Below are 16,164 nucleotides of genomic sequence, written 5' to 3' on the forward strand. Positions count from 1 at the left end.
CCCGTGTCTCCATGTTAGTACACCAGATGAGTCCTTAAAAATGTAAGTCATATTTACCTCAGATTCCCAGATATCTCCCCATTCTTCTGGAGTAAAAGCTAAATCCTGACAGCCGCTTGCTGTCTTTGTAGGGTTTCTATTGCTGTAATAAAACACCATAGCCAAAAGCAACTTGAGGTGGGGGAAAGTTTATTCTTGTAACTTACACTTCACAGTCCTTCCTCAAAAGAAGTCTGGGCAGGAAATCAGGGTAGGAAAGTGGAGGTAGGAACTGAAGCAGAGGCCATGTGGGAGTGCTGCTTTTTCCCTTGTTCCCCCTCACTTGCTCAGCTTGCTTTGCAGTGGCATACAGGACCACCTGCCCAGGTATGGTACCTTCCACAGTGGTCTGTGCCCTCCCACATCAATCATCCATCCTAAAAATGCTCCACCTGCTAATCTAATGAGGGCATTTTCTCAACTTAGGTTCCCTCTTCCCAAATAACGGAGCTGTGTCACATTGACCTAGAACTAGCTAGCACACCTGCTAAGCTCCACGTGTTCCAGCTTTTTTATGTGCTTTAACATTCTGTTTGTCTTCCCAGCTGGAATTTCATCTTCATGAAAGAAAGCCTTTTGGTTCATTGTCTCCTATGTGTAAAATAGCATCTCACACAGGGTGCCCCAGGAGATAAATAGTGTGGTTCATGTAGAAGACTGTTATGTCCAAGATTTACAGTTATTTCTCTGGTCTGAAATTATTTTGTGGTTATATTATAGATTCTAAATCTATTTTTACATCACTAAGTTAGAACTGGAAACATTTTTGAAGACTTGATCCCATTTGAAATTAGCTTCTTCCAGATGCACAAGTAAAAGTGGAAGACAATAAGGCAAAGTGCACTTTTCTTCTTTGCTATTTCAAAAACCCAGCTTGCTTTCTAGAGACGTAGAAGGGACTGAAATGCTCCAGGATTCATTCCTTTAACATTGTCAAAGTTAGCTGAAGCATTAGCGTCCTAAAAAAATACTTTAGTCTTTGATCCCCCCTGAGTACCAAGACCCCCTCTGTGGTTTCCTGCTTCTTTGAAACCTTTCCCAAGTTTTCAGCCTGGCTTTCCGATCAGTCTTTCTTAGTTACATTTGAGAATCGGCTTTGTTCTTAACTTTGACTGCTTGTGTTGCGTCCTTTCTGCCTTCATAGTCTTGAGGAAGTTCCTCATTTACTGCTCTCCCAGCTACGTGCAGATTACTCTCAAGACTTGCAAAAAGCTAGGCCCACTGTGCAGACTGCCTCCTGGATCTGCCCTGGGTGTCCATAGCCATTCACAGTTCCACATGCTCCAAACCATGCTCAGCCCTTTCAGAGCTATTTCTCTGGCATTCTTAGCAAGGGGTCATACCAGCTGGGGCTCAAGGTGCAGTTACTATAGCCCTTCAGTTTAGTCTGGATTGTATTGATTTTGGTAGTCCCTTTAGTTGCTTTATTCTTAGTGATGTAGAATACTAACTAAAAGAAAATATTTTACTCTTTATTATAACTTTCCTTTTAAAAATGCCATTTTTGAGAGAAGAAACAATGCAAAATATCATTAAGCAAAATTTGTAAGATTGTCTCTATTGTATAAATCAATCATTTTTTTAAATTTGACAGCAAATTGAAGAAAATTTGTTAGTTCCATTAGGTTGTACTGTACTTACGAAGTAGTTCTTTTACTGAACTAATTATTATGAATGCAATCATAAAGTTCTAAAACTCTTAATTTGTCAATAGCTCTTCCTGCTGCTGATACTCTCTATGATCACCCTGTGGGCTGTTGGATACATCCTGGACTTCAATTCAGATTCTTGGCTTTTAAAAGGATGTCTTCTAGTGGCATTGTTTTTTCTGACATCTTTGTTTCCAAGGTATGTATATTAGTATTTGCAAGGATGATTATAGCATTTTCAATGTAACTACCTACTTCTGTTCTCTATCAGTCAGCTGAAATCTCAAGTCGATGTTAAGCATAAATATTACTGAACCATGTGACAGCAGCCTCAAGATGGTAGAAAGAAAGGGTGTGGTGGCATAGCTTTGGGCTGAAAGCAAATTGTTCAACCAGTAGTGTGTTTGAACTGATAATTGGTGGGACGTAAATAATGTGGGCCATACATTATATCATTCAGTTTGTCAGTGATGGAGTTCTCTAACCATTTTATGTCTTGAAGCATTTACCCATTTTTTTTTCACGATTTTTTTCTTGTTTATCTCTAAATTTGTTTTACATTAGTTATTTTTCTGCTTGACTGTTTTTAGGTAAAGCAGCCTGATTATAATGAGGGGAGGTAATGAAACAGTAAATACATTTTAGTTTTCTTTAAAGCTAACCCACAGAGAAATATGCATGATTATACTGATGAATCATATGGCCTGGATCCAGGTTTAGCCTTAACACCTACCAGTCTGATTTCAGACAAGCTGCTCTTTCTCTCTGTGCCTCAGTTTCTTCATCTGTAAGTGAGGATACTTGCAATAATGCCCAGTTCTGGAGAACCCATCCAGGCCAGGTTTCAGACATCCTGATGCAGGTCTGCTGCTTGATCCATTTTACTCTCTAAATAGCAGCTTCCTAATATGTAAAGCCTATTAAGGTAAAGTAGGTCTTGTCTCTGCTTCTAAACATTTTCATTCACTGAGACACGATATAACAAATGATCCTTAGGGAAGATCCAAAAGAAAGGACACCTTCAGCTCTGCCGCTGTGAGTGGGTATCCCAGAGTCCTTCTGCTGCCAGCACTTTCTGGAATAAGCATTTAAAAAAAAAAAAAAAATGCTTTTGCCATTTAAAAAAAAAAAAGCAGTAATAGAGAAGTCTTTACTTAGTCACCCAGAGACCAGAAGAGTTAGGCACAGACAAACAGAATTAAAATGTGGAATAAAAGTTCAACCTTCTAAAAATTAGCAAAGTACCTACAATTGATTAAGAAAACATGACTTAAAATTCTTAATTTCCCCTGGATTTTTAAATACACTTTAAGCTAAATAGCAGGAATCTGTCATTAAGTTTTTCTAGGTTTTTGAGACACACTAAGGGCCAGCTAGCAATTTATACTCACCCATAACAAGACCATTCATTTAGTTATTTGCATGTTTTTATTTAAATCCAAATTATTAAAAAATAACTATAGGAGTAGCTTTGATAACTGCAGGAGGCCTTTAATTGCTACGATTGGCATGTGAGTACATTTCACATATGAGTCCAGGGCATGTGGCAGGTTGGTCCGCTGCTTTATTTTCTTGTGTTCCTCTAGAGTTTCGGTTTTATGGAGGTAAGCAGCTGCAGCTTCTGCTGTGACTTAGCTACAGGGGTGGTTGCTTCTTGATCCAGACTGCTATGTGATGCCTGTCACAAATAACAAGCTCTTGTAGATTTGGGAATTCATTGAACCATTTAATTAGACCAAGTGCACTTTTTTTCCCTGTAACATTTTAGTTCAGATGTGCAGGTTGCAGCAGACAGACTCCGTGTTTCCTGATGTAGCCTGTGCCTGGTGCCAGGTTGAGGCCCTTGGTTCTTCTCAGATATGCTTTTATCTTAAGTGTGGCTGTGGTTCTCATGGCATTTGTTTTCTTTGAACTAAACATTTTAAATGTTCCTGTCGTAGGCACCAATTGCCAGCTCTTGCTTTCTCTCTACTCTTTTTTTTTTTTTAAATTCACCACTAGCCATTTCTGATGGAAATTTTAAGATGTATCTGGGTAAACTATTTGTTTGTTAGGTAACTATATTGAGTTTGGTATGGAAGGCATTTCTATGTTTTACTTTCGAAACTATAGTACTGACCTTTTGGACAAATTACACAGATCATCAGGCTACGTGCTGTAGGAGTAAGATGGTTAGTGCTATGGTGACTACTGTCCTTTTAGCGGTTGTATATTTTCGTGTTGTGACTGCTGACACCAGCTCAGAGTCAGAGTGCTAAGGTTCTGTACACCTGGTATTTCATAAACATAGAGCTACCCTCTTGACAAAAGCTTGCTTACATGTGATGGTGAGTTTCCAAGTATTTACATTTTTATATTTTGGTATATTTAAAAATTATATGAAAAAATATGATATATCACAATAGAAATATAAACTATTCATTGAAAATGTATTGTCTCTATGAATGAAATAGTTATGAGTAGCTTAGAAGACCTGGAATGTGTACTTTGGGAAGGTTATTGTACAGTTTCTCATGTGCAAGAATAAACTGACAGTCGGAAGAAAGTTGCTGCTGGTGTGACTGTCATTGTTATTGGGGAATTAGAACTGAATTGCCATGAGTCATACCAATGCCTTACTTCACTAACATGTTTTACCCTTTCCTTTCCAGGTTTTTGGTTGGCTATAAGAACCTTGTGTACTTACCAACAGTCTTTCTACTAAGTTCCATTTTTTGGATATTTATGACTTGGTTCATCTTATTTTTTCCTGATATCCTTTAAGCTTAGATGAAATGCATATCTTGTTTTACTTTCAAAAATCACTAATGCCAGCTGGGCATGGTAGCACATGCCTTCAATCCCAAGACTCAGGAGGCAGAGACAGGCATATCTCTGTGAGGTCTAAGCCAGTCTGGGCTACAAAGTGAGTCCAGGATAGCCAGGGCTGGTTACACTGAGAAACCCTATCTCTAAAAACCAGAACATAACAAAACATTACATCCCTTTGTAACAGCATACACATGTCCAGTCTTCGTCTCTCTCCAAACTCCCTTCTTTGTCCTTGCTGTGAAGCCATTGTAACTCTGTTTGCTTATGTGACAGGAAAAGGGTGCTTTCTAGCTTACTGCCTTACTTTCTGTGTTCTGTGTCTCTTTCTCATAATGGTATTTCTGAAAAGAAGAGGGTGCTTATCGAGGAAATACATAAGGGAAACTTAAGGATCTTTCCCATAGAAACAAATAGGATGGCATATGAGTTTTCAAAGTGCACACATCTACAGCCATTGTGCCATGTTTTTGCTTTAATACTGTTTTACTATTTCTAAGCTTTGTTTCTAATACAGGTTAGTTTCCTTTAACCTAAGTGAAAGCATAAGTAGCATAGATATCACTGGGCTTAAAAGAAAAATACCTCTAACCTTTGTCCTGTAATTACTGATTTGGTGATGGTTTTAATTAACACTAGCTTTCTTATCACCACTGAAGGCTAGCACAGTCTTATCAGATCAATTACAGATGACCCCAGTATTCATAGAGACTAGTACAGTGAACATTGTATTGTAAAGGGATGATTGATACTTTTATGTCACTGAGCAATTTTTGAAATTGTAGGTTTTGATGAATTTTTTAAGTATAAGCAACTTTAGTTATTCTAGATTTTACACATCAGATTAATTTGATTTTGCAGAAATTCTCACTTGACTGTAAACTAGGAACTGCTTGGTACTTATAAAGTTGTACTATGTTAGGAGAATTAATTGATTTTCATAGCTAGATAGAATCTTAAAGTGTCAGGAGTTACTCATAATGCTGAGCATGGAGGTGCCGGTTTGAACCTGCTAGTCTGAAGGTGTGTGAGCCAGTAGGTGGCACACCTCACTCAAGGTTAGTGTTTTCCAGGCTGAGTGTTAAACACTGCTGGTACTGCCCTGTGGAGATATAGCCCAAATATTTAGACTTGTCTTTCTCGGGCTGCCAGTGAGGATTGCCGCAGGGCTTCTGTCCCATAGCCCATGATCTCTTAATGGGAAGAGGGTCAAGAGCACTGTGGAAGCATATTGTCTTAGTTCTAAGTTTCAGGACCTTTTTCTTATTTTGTTTGTTTCAGATGAGATCTCACTTTGTAGTTCTGGCTACCCTGGAATTTACTGTGTTGGCCAGGCTGGCCTCAAATTCACTGTGATAACTCTTCTGAGTATTAGAATTACAGGCATGCACTACTGCTCCCAGTATAAGCGCTGGCTTTCCTCCCTGTCAGGGATTTGAACCCGTCTCCCACAAGATAGGCAGAGATAATCACTAACAAAGATGACCTTTTCTTTTTGTTAATGTGGCATTGGGCAGGTTACTTAACTTCACCAAGTCTGTTTTTCTATCAGTTGGGGACAATTGTGCCAAACTCTTGGGGGCACTGCAAGGATTATTATGCTTTGATGTATAAAGAGGTGTACACAGTCCTCTCTATATATTTATAAATAATACATTATGTTTTAGGAACAATTAAGTGATCATTTTCTTTAGGTTCTTTTATGTGTGTAGTAAGTAATGTGTTTGGATTTTATGAGAAGGACTGGATGAAAGAAAAGAGCCTTAGTAAGAACTCAAGCCACAATTAAGACTTGGTAAGAAATGATGGTAAGCTCTGAGTGCTTCCTTTGTGATCCTGGTTATAAAAGTGCTAGATAGGTAGGTGTAAAGCCCCATATGATTTCAGAGTCAGCTGTAGGTATGACTTAGTTTTTAGGTCAAATAGCAGATAATGAAAGGAGCTTGCTGTGCTGATACATGCCTGTCGTTCCAGCACTTAGGAGATGTGGTAGAAGAATGGAAAACTTGAGGCTAACCTGGGCTACACAATGAGTTCAGGTCCAGCACAAACCCCTAGGTCTGATACTTATACCAGAAAAGGAGGAAAAGAGGGAAGAGAGAACTGGGAGCTTTGAGTGAAGGTTTGGTGTGGCTCATGACTGAGCTTGAAAGCTGTCCTACTCTGATTTCGTAGTAGTACAAGAACTTATATGTCCACGCAGAGGACAACAGTCTGTTACTGTCCTCTAAACTGGTCAGTATGTACCCAAAGTGTGTTGCTCTCTAGAATTCTGTTCTTTTGGAGAAAATGGTAGATAGCACACACAAAGGAGCATGACTGGAAAACTGCTTAGTAGGGAACAGTATTGCTGCTGTCTTCACTATGGCATCACTACTTCCAGGCTCAAATGCTGGAAGAGGGTCACTTGGAATGACTCTGTCACTCTAGAGCCATTCAGAAATAAACATACTGAACAAATGGAGGAGTAACCTTATGTAGGGCAGATCTGAAGGAGAGCAGTAGTGTCAACTAGAGAATCCAACGAATGAAGACAGTCAGCCATGTTCTAGAAGAGCAGGCATTAGCCCAGCATGTGCAGTAGAGCCTACTTCCCAGCCTACAAGGGAAGTCAACACATCTTCAGATACCTGTATTATAAAGTGCCGTAGAGAGAGCATCCATAGGTTCAGGAAAGGAAGAAGTCTTTCTACAAATCTGAAAAGACAAGCAAGAGAGAACAAAGGTGAATCCTGAAGGCAGTTAAGACTTGAATATCCTAAAGTCTGGCTTCGGAAGTAAGAGGCAGTAGGAAGTGTTTGTAGTTACCATGGAAGCAAGCAATCTGTTTGCCTTTCATGTGGTGAGCGAGAGTGCAGTGCCTTTTATTTGGGAGAGGTAATCTAGTAATGTTCTGAGGAGTTGTCTTAATTAGTGGAGACACCAAGTTCAGTCAGCTAACTGTGCAGGAAAACCCTGTGACTGAACCAAATGAATTTAAGAGTAATGTATAAGTTATTGGGATGTAGTGGAGAAAAACTGGATCTAATTTTTAACAGAATGTCTTTTCTTATATGTCATTTAGAAGTGTTTGTCTTACTTCACTTAAAATAAGATTTGTTAAAATTCAGTTTCATACAACTTAACTGGCCTCTATCTCTTCCTTAAAACTAGCCCCATTTATATATTAGTTGTGCTAAGCTAACTGTCTTAGTCAGGGTTTTTATTGCTGTGATAAAACACTGTGACCAAAAGCAACTTGGGGAGGAAACCCTTTATTTCAGCTTTTAGCTTGTTGTCCATCTTCCAGGGAACTCAGGGTAGACAGAGGCCATGGAGCAGTGCTGTTTATTGCCTTGCTTAGCCTGCTTTCTTTTTTTTTTTTTTTTTTTTTTTTTTTTTTTTTTTTTTTTTTAGATATTTTCTTTATTTACATGTAAATTTCTCCATTCCCAGTTTCTCCTCCAAAAAAACAAAGAAACAAACAAAAACAAACCCCTGTTGCCTCCCCCTTCCCCATGCCTGCCACCCCGCCCTCTCCCACTTTCTGGCCCTGGCATTCCCCTACACCCTGCTTTCTTACAGCACCAGGACCACCTGCCTCTGGGTAGCACCACAGAGGGCAGGGCCCTCCTACATCAATCATCAGTCAAGAAAATACACCACAACACAGTCTAGTGGGGGTATGTTCTCACTTGAGGTTCTCTCTTTCCAAATGACTCTTAGTTGTCCCAAGTTGATATAAAACTTAGCACAGTAAGCCAGCAGGATTCATTCTGCCTGTCTAAACCAGATGTGTTTGTGCTAGCTTCTGCTTTAGATCAGTGTTTCTCAAACTTTGGTGTGGGATAAAGCCTGGGGAGAGCTCCTTAAATCCAGTTTAGTTCAGTAGGTGTTGATTGAAGCTGAACTTAGCTTCCTGCCTTCCGTCCCATCCTTCCTGACCATCCTTTTTCTCATCCCTATTTCTCTCCCTCCCCACTTCCTTTCTGTTTATTTTCATTTTATTTTTGTTTAATCTTTGAGATGGTATTTACTAATTACCTAGAACACTGGCCTAGAACTCCCTCTGTACCCCAAGCTGGCTTCAACTCAAAAGCCTTAGCCTTCCAGGTGTCAACATTCAGCTCAAAGTTGAGTTTCCAGCTTTGAGTAGTAAGAGCTGAGCATCTGTTTTACAGTCCCTGAGGTTTCTGTTCTGAGATCAATAGAAGGTAGCTTGGTAACACCTTGTAAGGCAATACTGTACTAAGTTGGACCAGTAATATTTACATTGGGCAAAGTCAGGCTTACCACTGTCTCATTGACTTATTACTGCACACTCATTTCTTCTCTGGAGCAAAATGGTACTTTGTATTTTTAAAAAGTACAACTTTAAAAACATTTTAAAGTGGATAGTTTTTAATCCTTACAATCTTTTTCAGCATTAACGTACTCATATTAACAGCCTTTCCCAAATAGTATATAATGTATACTCATTTTGCAAGGAGGGCAATTTTTTTTATTTATTAGTATTTTCTTTTACTTACTCACTTTATATCCCACTCATTGCCCCCCATCCCAGTCACCCCCTCCCACATTCTTTCCCTCCGTTCCTCCTCCCCTTCTCCCTGCCTGGGTATCCCTTTACCCAGGCACACCAAGTCTCTGTGAGGCTAGGCCCATCCTGTCCCACTGAGGCTAGACAAGGAAGCCCAGCTAGAAGAACATATCCCGCATATAGGCAACCTCTTTTGGGATAGTCCTATACCCAACCCCCACTCCAGTTGTTCTGGACCCACATGAAGACCAAGCTGCACATCTGCTACATATATTGGGGGAGGCCTAGGTCCAGCCTGTATATGTTCTTTGGTTGGTGGCTCACTCTGAGAGCTCCATCGGTCCAAGTTGATCACTTTATATCCCACTAACTCCCCCCCTACATTCTTTCCCTCCTCCCCTTCTCCCTACATTCGTACCCCCCTACCCAGGCACATTGAGGCAGTAATCCTTCTTCCTGTACTTCCATAAGAGTCCCCAGACTCCATCCATTGTTTGGCTCTGGATCTGGATCTGTCTTAAGTCAGCTGCTGGGTGGAGCTTCTCAGAGGACAGCCTTGCTAGACTCCTTTGTGCAAGCATAACAGACATTATATCTAAACCCTAGTTAAAGAGGAAACAAAGAAGGTGGGCTGCCAGTGTTTCACACCATAGTACAAGTTTGGTACCTGTGAGGGAAAAGTCAGAAGAATTTACTAGCTTAATAGTAAAGGTTCAGAAATGCAGACATGTCCATAATGGTATGGTCTCATTTTCCCCCAGCAGTGGTCAGCTTTATTCCCACCTCACTTTACTCATTGACTTAAAACAAACACACACACACAAAAAAAAAAAAAACTGGTCTTCGTGTTCATGCTTCAGTAGTTCCAGAGGATCAGTCTCTAGCATTGTCAGTCACATGTGCTTTTTGCATCACAAACCTGTATGCTATGTATCTGTCTGTAGAAATTTTATTTGCTCTCTTATCCAACACAAAAACAGATGCAATATTTATATCCCAGGTATTGGTATAGATTTACTGGAAGTGCAAAAAAGGTCTGTCATGATACTTAATACTCTATCTTTCTATTCAAATGCCAGCATAACAGAGTATCATTAATAGTGTCAGGGATTGGTGCTTGACTATGGGATGGGTCTAAAGTTGGTCAGTTATTGTTTGGCCATTCCCTCAGTTTCTGCTCTATCACCACCATCACTACATTTCTTGTAGATAGGATAAATTTGGGGTTAAAAGTTTTGTGGGTGGGTTGGTTTCCCTGTTGCTCCATTGGGGTTCCTGCCTGGCTACAGGAGGTGACCTTTTCAGTTTCCATATCCCCACTGCTCTGAGTCACAGCTAAGGGCACCCCCATTGATTCTTGGGTCTCTGTCTCTTCCTGGAGATGCCCCTTCCCTCCTCAGCCCCATCAGTTGCAGATGACCATTCATTTTCATCACCATCTGGCCTTCAGGAGGACAATTTTTAATTCAGAACAGTTACAAGGGCAGTTTACCAAAACTCTAGTAAGAAACTCATGTAGGCATTTATTTACTTTACAGAGAAAGTACATTGAAATCTCAGAGCCAAGTGCATTTCTTTGAATTGTCTTGTGAGAAAGAACAGAGATATTTTTCTGGATGGTCTGAGGAAAGCCATAGTTACACCTCAAGAAGTTATGTTTAGAAGTCTTAAATGTTTTTCAGTCTTCAGAATGGTTGCTCGCTTTCATTAGTATTTCAAATGGACTTCAGTAATGAAGAAGCACTAGTTATTGACTAACCAGGAGGCGATATCTGTAGGATTAGAACATGGAAGAGGGACATTTTGGGTGGTGTGTGTGCATAGGGAAGTCAGGGGCAGAATACAGGAGAGAAAGGTTCATAGGGACGATGATAACTTTCTCGGAAGAGGTCATCTATGTTCCTTAACACGACTTTAACATGCAGCAGGTAGCCCTTTCTATTTTGCTTTTATTTTCAGCATCATGGCCTTTCTCTATTTTTTCTATAAGACTTGGGCAACTGATCCAGGCTTCACTAAGGCTTCGGAGGAAGAGAGGAAAGTGGTAAGTCTTCTTCTGTTATGTTTTTCTGAGAGATGCAGCCATGCTGGCCTTTGGCACAGCTGCATCTATAGTGTCTGCTACTTAATGGATACAACATAAAATGTGGACAGATTAGATCATCAAAATGAGATTTCTACACAGTAACACTTTTTCATTTGTATACAAGACTTTTTAGAAACACCTATCTTCTGTAAAAAGTGACCCCTCATCAGACTTCATTAGACTTGAGTTTTGTTGGCAGATCTCCCTCTTCATTACATTTTTAGTCTCGAATGCCTGCCCCTGTCTGAGTGATGAGAATGAGCCTTCTCAGGTTCCTGCTTCCTAATAGCTGAGGAGGTGCCCACTTCTCTTCCTCCAGTGTGAAGTTGCCAGAGCCATGGCCTCTTTGCAGCTGTTCCTGGGGTTTAGAAGTTAGGGAGAACCTTGTCTTCCACCACCTAAGGCCTGTCCTGAAAGGCCCAGGCCTTTGCTTGCAGCTGTCAGTTTGGGTGCTTATCCATGAATTTAGTTTCTTTTTTGATGAGCGATGTGTCTGTGTGTCTGTATGTCTGTCTGTGTCTGTGTTTCTTTCTTTGTCCCAGCTAGCTGTAACTGGGACATCCCTGCCATTTGTGAGAAGGTGGTAGGGGTATGGAAGAATAATTTTTGCAGTCAGATTTTGTGGCCACTGCCTAAAAGAACACCTTGAAATGTTAACATTATTTCAATGAGTGACTGGGTTGGGCATATTCCACATTGCTATTCTGGCTACTTCTGAAGCTGGAGGTGGCATAAAAGCTGTGTGAGTGGCACATAACTGTGGATATAACACTGCCTGCCCTGTTAAATGCACCCTAAGGCCAGGTGTTTGTCTTTCAGAATATCGTCACCCTTGCAGAGACAGGCTCTCTGGACTTCAGAACATTTTGCACATCATGTCTTGTGAGTCTCTTTTGTTAATACTTTGTTTTCCATAGTAAGGGCAAATTCTTAGTAGCATTAGTCACATAAGCATTTATTCGATCTTCATGACATGTGCATGCACTTTCCTTTTTTACCTGATTCTAATTTTGTATTTCTGTCAGACCAGTTTTCCACTATGAGCATATGAAAGAATATTTATACTCACAAAGCTCTCTGTGGCTAATCTCTGTAAATTATCCATAGTGCTTTTCATTTGCCTTTCCTGCCAAGAAGTGTATGTTAGAATTCACTGCAAGTCAGAAGCACCTTATCATCTCTAAACTACATACTGAAACCTCTTATTTTGCAGTTGAGTTGAGGCTTAGAAGAGAGTAAATGATTAGAAGAACCTGAAGTGGAACTGTGATTTCCATCTTCTTATTCCAGTACTCATGCTGAATGTGGCACTGCCTGAGTTTTCCTTAGCCAGTATGAATACTCTCTGAATTCAGATCTCTGTTAGTGAGGCTCATTCCTGTCACATACAGAAATAAACATTAGTAAGGCCTTAAGGCCTTCCAAAGCTTCTGAGTGACTGAATCATCTATTTAGGATTATTTGTGCCAGTCTTCTGTGATGTAAGATTAAAGTTTTGCTATGATCTGTTGCCGCCAAAGACCATTTTTGCTTAGGCCTCTCTTAATTGCCCTCAGATAAGGAAGCCTTTAAGATCACTCCATTGCCACGTGTGCAACTCTTGCGTGGCTCGCTTTGATCAGCACTGCTTTTGGACTGGACGCTGCATAGGTGAGAGACTTAATTTTTTACTTAATATCTGTGGTGAAGTACATTAAGCACATGTGTAGTTATGAATGTGATGCAGAAAGAAATGGAAAGCCGTTCAAGGTCTCCATGTTGTAACTCTTCAAGAATCTTTACAATAAAGACCTGGGAAGTAACTAACAAGAGTATAAATGACAGTTATTATTAGTATAGTGTAGTATTTTGGAGATTATGAAATATTTTCATATGTGGTATCTAATTTGATCATTGAGACACACCTGTGAGGTTGTTATTACTGTCTGCATTTCAGAGCAAAGGGTGTAAATAATTGAGATAATCTTTGCCATATTAGTTCTCCACGCCAAATGTCACACTCTTCCCTTAGGTTGTGACTTAACTTTCTTTCTTACCTTTCCCGTCTGCCTCTTTCAGTGCTCAGATAGGGATGAACCAAAGTTAATCTGTGATTGTCTTCACTAAGGATTTGCTTCTGTCCGCCTGAGGAACCTGAGGGTGCAGATCAGGCAGATTCCTGGAATACAGTCAGACGTTCTCTTTTCTTCTGGGGATGGGATCCCAATCTTCCTGGGCCTCATTCTGTCATAAAGATTAAATGATTGATACACTGCCAGTTAAATTGAATGACAGCAGGGAAACCATCATAAGGGGCCCAATTGCTGTGTGTTTATCAAATTATATTTGACAATGTTTCCATCTCCACAGCCCTGTTTGGTTGCCACACGCCTGTGAAGTGAGAGAGGTCTTATCTCTGCTTGCTATTACAAGTGAGACTGTGGGTTCAGAGAAACCCAGTGATTTTGCTGCAGTAAAACAGCCAGTAATCATAAACAAGGGATACTTGTTGCAGTGTGTATTGATGGTATTGAATATTCCTGCATCTGAGGAAAATGAGACTGATGTGGTGGTAACTGAAGATCATTTATGTTGTTAGCAGCAAAATTCTCCCACATTCACCAGCAAGCATCCAACGTGTTGTAGGAAGGGGTTTGGTGACCCGTCACCCTTCCTTCTACAACCTTTTTGTAGGCTGTGGTTCTCCTCTGCTGTTTCTAGTGTCCACCAAGGAAGATTTGTACTATCAGAGCTGTCGGCTTTAATAGTATTCAAAAGCAAAGCAAGACTTATTTCTGTTTACTTAGAATTTTTTCCACAAAAAACTATTATTATCTAGGGAGCCATTAGGAAAAGAAAATATGAGATGTTTTCTTTCTTTCTGACTCAGGTTTTGGCAACCATCATCATTACATCTTCTTCTTGCTTTCCCTTTCCATGGTATGTGACTGGATCATATATGGATCTTTCGTCTGTAAGTATAAATGTTTCTTAAAAGCTCATGCACCCATACCCAGTTCTTTTCCTTGTGAGCCCTTGTATATCACATTCTGACCAGTATGTAAACCATACCTCTAGTGAAAGAATGAAATAGAGGCCTTTAGGACTCGTCACACTAGGAAACTACAAGAGGTATAATAAGCAGTAACTCTGCAGTACTTAGAATACCTGGATAAATCTGAGTGGTCAAAATAGAAATTGATTGTCGATATAGACATAATACCATACTGTGAAAAGAAACAGCTACCGGAGTGCAAAGCCCTTTACTTTAGTGAGTGAAGAAGAGAGGAAAAGAAGGGGCTGCTGGTGGGGAGGTGGAAGGATAGTGGTCACAGTACATTAAAGAGCAAAGCTCTGAGAGTGTAGGCCGTTTGAGAAGAATCAAAACCACAAAACCAGGGGAAAGCTGCCACAGTGGAGCAGTTGGGAAGAAAATATTGGCCCACTTGTTCTGCAGTCCAGGAACAGAAATTAACCTTCAGTAGCATTTAATAAAGGTGCCTAGGTATTATGCAGAGCTGTTCTGAGGTGACTGGTGAAGGACAGGGTTTAAACTAAAGCCTAAAGGATGTTGGTGAACTCTTGAGAATTGTGTAACTACACTCTTCACACCCTGAAGTGGGTGTCCTAGAGGAAGAACCTGTAGGGCTGGCATTTATTTATCTAAGTATTTAGACCTTCAGGCTTTAACTGTTTGTTTGTGTATTTTGAAGACTGAGGATACTTAGTCATAGTCTTGACTCCTGATCTTTTCACATCTGGATTCCCCTCTGGTTGTGGCCCCTAGTGTCCTAGCTTATTGCTGTGAGCTGACGTCCTCAGAAACACAGTATTTTGTTTTTGCCTCTACCTCCAAACCTTAATCCTCTTGTCTTCTCATGCTGTCTCTTCCTTGTTTAAATGTAGGGATTTGGGAGGTGTTTTTGTTGTCTTATACCTATTTTTTGTTTGTGGGATGAGGGTAGGAGGGAGATAGCTTGCAGGAATCAGTTCTCTCCTCCCACCATGTAAGCTTCAGGGACCAAACTCGGGTCATTGGGCTTGGCATCAACAGCCTTAAGCAACAAGCCAGTCACCAGCACTAAGACACTCATCATACTCTGTTCCTGACTCCCACTTCCCTTTCTACAAGCAGCCACACTTACAGATTCTATTTTGTTTGAGTTTTCTTACTTGAAGGTTGCTAGTATCTATATCTGTGTTCCTTTGTACTCTTATAGTCAGAGTGCAGGCTTCAGCCACTGCCGGACCCTTTTCCTCCTGACATGTTGGGTGTTTGTTCTCTAGGGAATACTTTATGAAACATAACCATGGCCGGCTCAGGTTTAATACAGTCAAAAGTGAGCTCAGTCCTTGTCCGAATCCATAGCAGTCCTGAGCATTTTTAACCATTTTAGATTGATTGTCTTATAGCAAAAACATTCAAGATCTTACCAGTTTCTCTGACAGCTGCCTTCTTAGGTTTGACCATGAAGCCTGTTCTTGGAAGCCTTCTAAGTTGGCCCATGGACCAGCTTGTCTCTTGGACTTGACAAGCCAAAAGGAGCCAGACTTCACACCACCCTTGTCTCTCCTCACTAAAAATAATCTCGCTATTTGGTGTCAAGGTCCAGCATAAGACCATGCTGATAAGGACAGCAGCAATTTTCCATCACATTCAATCTTCCCAAGTTGTTCATGACAGACATTTATTTTTTCCCTTCTCGTTTTCTTTTTCTGGCTTTGACCAGTTTTGATACAATATTTTGTGAGGAGTTACACTGACTTACACTTTTGTAGCCGAGCTGACCATGCTTTGTCACTAATGAAGGTATTAAGTCATTCATTGTTTCTCCAGACAGTAAACAGGAGTCTGTGCTCCGCTTCTCTTAATGAGGCCCCTCCTCCTTTGTCTCTGTTCATGTTGTTATCACTAGAGTCGTGCTGTATAACCTCCTGACTGTTGGCTGTTTCTGTCTCAGCACAGCCTCTAGCTACTTCGTCTTTTGTGAGGTCTTTTTTAAAAGTAGAAAGGTGAGAGTGAGAGCTGCCATCTTCTCTCTGGTGAGTTCCTAAGCCGGGAGCAGTCAGCAGGGAGGCACAGA

The 16,164-nt window shown here is 40.5% G+C and overlaps 1 protein-coding gene across 1 annotated transcript in view; it reads left to right on the plus strand.

Moving 5' to 3' along the window:
- Zdhhc13 (zinc finger DHHC-type palmitoyltransferase 13) overlaps nt 1-16,164 on the plus strand; it is a 55,720-nt gene that overhangs the window by 19,795 nt on the left and 19,761 nt on the right. Inside the window, exons 9-14 of the mRNA XM_031386754.1 lie at nt 1,754-1,887; nt 4,340-4,440; nt 10,935-11,059; nt 11,921-11,983; nt 12,658-12,751; nt 13,971-14,054. Of these exons, the coding sequence (XP_031242614.1) occupies nt 1,754-1,887; nt 4,340-4,440; nt 10,935-11,059; nt 11,921-11,983; nt 12,658-12,751; nt 13,971-14,054 (601 nt within the window). The remainder of the gene's footprint in view (nt 1-1,753; nt 1,888-4,339; nt 4,441-10,934; nt 11,060-11,920; nt 11,984-12,657; nt 12,752-13,970; nt 14,055-16,164) is intronic.

Source organism: Mastomys coucha, unplaced genomic scaffold (genome assembly GCF_008632895.1).
Source record: "Mastomys coucha isolate ucsf_1 unplaced genomic scaffold, UCSF_Mcou_1 pScaffold21, whole genome shotgun sequence".
Taxonomy (NCBI): Eukaryota; Metazoa; Chordata; class Mammalia; order Rodentia; family Muridae; genus Mastomys; species Mastomys coucha.